Source organism: Cebus imitator, unplaced genomic scaffold, assembly GCF_001604975.1.
Source record: "Cebus imitator isolate Cc_AM_T3 unplaced genomic scaffold, Cebus_imitator-1.0 Scaffold331, whole genome shotgun sequence".
Taxonomy (NCBI): Eukaryota; Metazoa; Chordata; class Mammalia; order Primates; family Cebidae; genus Cebus; species Cebus imitator.
This window is the reverse complement of record NW_016107646.1, coordinates 1,967,037-1,971,207: the sequence shown is the minus strand read 5'-3', so window position 1 is coordinate 1,971,207 and position 4,171 is coordinate 1,967,037. Positions and strand designations below refer to the sequence as shown.

The window sequence follows — 4,171 nt, the reverse complement described above, 5'->3', positions numbered from 1 at the left end:
GAAAAAAGCCCAACATCACTAATCATTAGACATGCTAATCAAAACCACAATGAGATACCATCTCACACCAGTCAGAATGATATTATCAAAAGTCAGGAAACAATAGGTGCTGGAGAGGATGTGGAGAAACAGGAATGCTTTTACACTGTTGGTGGGAGTGTAAATTATTTTAACCATTGTGGAAGACAGTGTGGCGATTCCTCAAGGATCTAGAACTAGTAATACCATTTGACCCAGCAATCCCATTACTGGGCATATACCCAAAGGGTTATAAATCATTCTACTATAAAGACACATGAACATGTATGTTTATTGCAGCAATATTCATGACAGGAAAGACTTGGAACCCAACCCAAATGCCCATCAATGACAGACTGGATAAAGAAAATGTGGCACATAGACACCATGGAATATTATGTAGCCATAAAGAAGAATGAGTTCATGTCTTTTACAGGGACATGGATGAAGCTGGAAACCATCATTCTCAGCAAACTAACACAGGAACAGAAAACCAAATACCGCATGTTCTTACTCATAAGTGGAAGTTGAACAATGAGAACACATGGGCACAGGGTGGGGAACATCACACACTGGGGCCTGTCGGGGAGTCGGGGGTGGGGGGATATAGCATTAGAAGAAATACCTAATGTAGATGATGGATTGATGGGTGCAGCAAACCACCATGGCACATGTATACCTATGTAACAAACTTGCACATTTTGCACATGTATCCCAGAATTTAAAGTATAATAATAATAAAAAAGAAAAATACCTAAGATGCAATGGAAAGAAAAAAAATCTCCCCTTACTCTCTTAAAATGTAACGATTCATTTTAATTGTACAAAGAACTGAACATTCTTAGATTTATTTTCCACATATTCTGCCATCAAGATCTTAACATAAATGAGCTGGTATATTTCCACATTATTCTCCTCATAACCACAGAGCTTACCACCAGCAGATCCACAGCTCAGTTAGGTCATAGCTTTTTGCTTGCATGGCTTCCCCAGGCACTGCAGCCTGTAAGGCAGATGTGCTTTTCCATGTGACCCAGGAGCCAGTCCTCAGGACAATGTCTCTGCTTGTGAGAGTCTAGTGAGCATGCTAGAGGACTGGGCTGGAGCCTCTGAGCAGATGGGGCACAGGCAGGATTAATCCAGCAGTGTGTCAGGGCCTGCTGCTTGGTAGCATTTCTGCTCATTAATTACCTTGGAAGCAGTGACCATGACATTCATGGTTTTAATTATAACAAAAATAAGTGAATTTTTCTTTACCTACATTCAGGGTTGGCTTTTTATCTGCTGTAGGTTAAAGAGAAGTTGATCCTATTTATTGTTTCTTTATCAAAACTTAGACAAAAGAATCATGTTATGATTTGCTTACCTCCTTTCCAAACTGGGGATTGGAGACAGATAGCTGTGGTTTATAAAATATTTGATATGGGGTATTATTGATTATTGTAGTCTTGTCTTCAATCTGAATAATTTGTATACCTTGCTGTACCATGGAGGAAATGCAGAACTGACAGAACTACAAGATAAATGAGAAAAACGTAATTTTGACAATACCGTAAGGCATATCAAAATCTCTTGAGTATTCCTAAAAGGTTATTTTATCTATTTGTCTGCCCAGGACAGTACCGATTTTACCTTTTTTTTCCCCAGAGTATTTAATGGTGTACCTTTCAGTCTCAGAAATGTTCCGGCCCCTGTCAGTATTTACCCTACAACAGGGTGCTTTAGCAACCCCATTACTTTGCAGCTGGTGACAGATGACAACTTGTTTTCAGCTTAGTTTACCAATAACCTCACAAAGTGTTAATTTAGAAAGCATGTGTATGTAAATAAATGTCACTCATCTTACTCGGCAGAATTCCACCCAGCCTCCCTCCTCCTCCTCATGCTCTCCCAGCAGCCACCTTACTAATGTCTGTGATGAACCAAGGAGAGTTCTGAGAACTTCAGTAATGACAATGACAAGACAGTAAGGACTGACCTTCATATATTGCAATATTGTGTTCCACTAGTTTCAAGTACTTTATACATATTAACTCACAAATTCCTCACAGTATCTACATAGGGGAGTTACTATCATCCCCATTTTACAGAAGAGGAAAGTGAGGCACAAAAAGGTTAAGTAACTTGCCTAAGGTCACAAACATGAAGAGGGTCTAACTAGGGGGTTGGAACCCGGGCAGTCTGGCTCTGTGGTGCTGCTCTTAACAACTACATGTATCAGTTCATTAACTTACCATGTTATGTAAAGAACAGTGCTCAGAGAAGATGTTTTCTGCTTAAACACACCCATCCAGTGAGTAATAATATCAGAGCATTGGTTTTTCAAAAGGTGGTCTGGAGACCCACAGGGAATCTCTGGGCATGGGGTCCCACGGTCAAAACTACTTTTATAATAATAGTAAGATGCTATCAATCTTTTAGACTTGAATTCTCTCATGCATATAGAGTGGAGTTTTCCAGAGGCAATATGATGTGTGATATTATTAGTCTTGATAGCTGATGGAATATATGTTTGTATTCGTGTGTTTTAAAAATTTCTGTTTAAATTTTGAATCTGGTAAATATTGATACAACCCACAGAAACAAAAGGCCTTTGGGGATTCTCAATAATTTTTAAGAGTATAAAGGGGTCCTGAGTCACCACCAAAGCATAATGAGACATCAATATATTTTCCAGCAGTTCATTCATTGATTCACAAACAGTTATTCAACACTTGCTGTGGCGACTTTGTTAGGTGCTAGAGGTATTGGGTGTTGACTGACTATTATAACATTTTTTCCAGATTTTGATGGTGGTTCTCAACTTACAACTATTCAACTTTGGGTGATTCATGCTTACAGCTCTTTGCCATTTACACCCATGTTACAGTACTTTGGCCATCAGAGCATAAACATGTGTTGCCCAGACAACTTTGAGGAAATGGATGCTGAATGCTGATCTTGAATGCTGAAGAAAGACCAATTTCTTTCTATCAAGGAAATTAATTTTTTTAAAAGTCATCAAATGACCCTAACTTTTCTCAAAAGACTTTTCAAAGACACCTGTCAAAAATCTAACTTCTCTCCCGAAAAAGGTCATTCTGAATTCTACTACGCTGATGCAGTATCCCTGCTTTTTCTAATTTGGGACAGCTACAATAATGAAGACATTAGAAGTATAGCAAAAAACTTCCACATGGCACACTATGATATTGTACTTTAATATATAATGTGATTAGTTATATTATTCAGCTAATTGGTTTTCATAGACTTTAGATTTATATTGAAAAGCACATACCATTTATATTTAAATGACATTATGCTTTTTGTATCCATCTCTAAAAACATGGGTACCGGTCCACTATTGAAGAATACAACTCCTTCTTACAACAGTGGTTCTAGGGAAGAATTAGAATTTTGGGAGAACATAACGAGAATTAGAATTAGGGGAGAACATAATTTTGCTCAGGATGTCCTTTCCAGAAATATAACCTTTGCTGCAGGAGGAGCCTTTGTCCTTTCACTCTATGCTCAGAATGTTAGTGACTCTACTTCCTGCTCTAAAGGAGGAGGCCAAGTACAATTTGTGGATATTCTGGAGTAAGTTCATTTTCTCCCCATGAACTATAAATCAAGTGACTGCTGAGTGTTCTGAAATAGAACAATTATTGGATAAATTATGTGACACAGCTTTTATCACTGGTGAAGGAAAAAAAGCACTGTAAAACAGAGAGGTCTAAGAAGTTAAGAAATCAAATGTTTTACTGTTATAAATTGTTTAGAACAAGTAATATGAAAAAGGTATTAAAAAGAAAAAGGCAGATTCTTTTTAAACATGTTAAGGGGATGGCAAACTATTTCCTCCCAGACACACAGACTTTGATCTTACCTTCTGATGTCCTGGAAAAGCACCAAGTCTTATTTCAGCATCAACAAACCCTTCTTCATCCAATGTCACTACTTCACCATTACCTCCATCTTTCCACTTTGGAGATGTCAGGTTATGGACCAGTTTAATTGCCACTGACTTGTGCACAGTGTTCGTATTTGCCCAGTATATTCCAATTTGAAAAGCTTCCTGGAAAAATGATATCTCAATTATAAAGTAATTTTCTTAACTTTGATATTTTTTACTTCAAATCTCAGGAATTTTTTTTTTTTTTTTTTTTTTTTT

The 4,171-nt window shown here is 37.4% G+C and overlaps 1 protein-coding gene across 1 annotated transcript in view; it reads right to left on the bottom strand.

Annotated features, from left to right (window-relative positions):
- VPS13B (vacuolar protein sorting 13 homolog B) overlaps nt 1-4,171 on the bottom strand; it is an 829,147-nt gene that overhangs the window by 48,109 nt on the left and 776,867 nt on the right. The window contains exons 47-48 of the mRNA XM_037730112.1: nt 3,887-4,075; nt 1,385-1,531 (exon numbers count right to left, since the gene is read on the bottom strand). Of these exons, the coding sequence (XP_037586040.1) occupies nt 1,385-1,531; nt 3,887-4,075 (336 nt within the window). The remainder of the gene's footprint in view (nt 1-1,384; nt 1,532-3,886; nt 4,076-4,171) is intronic.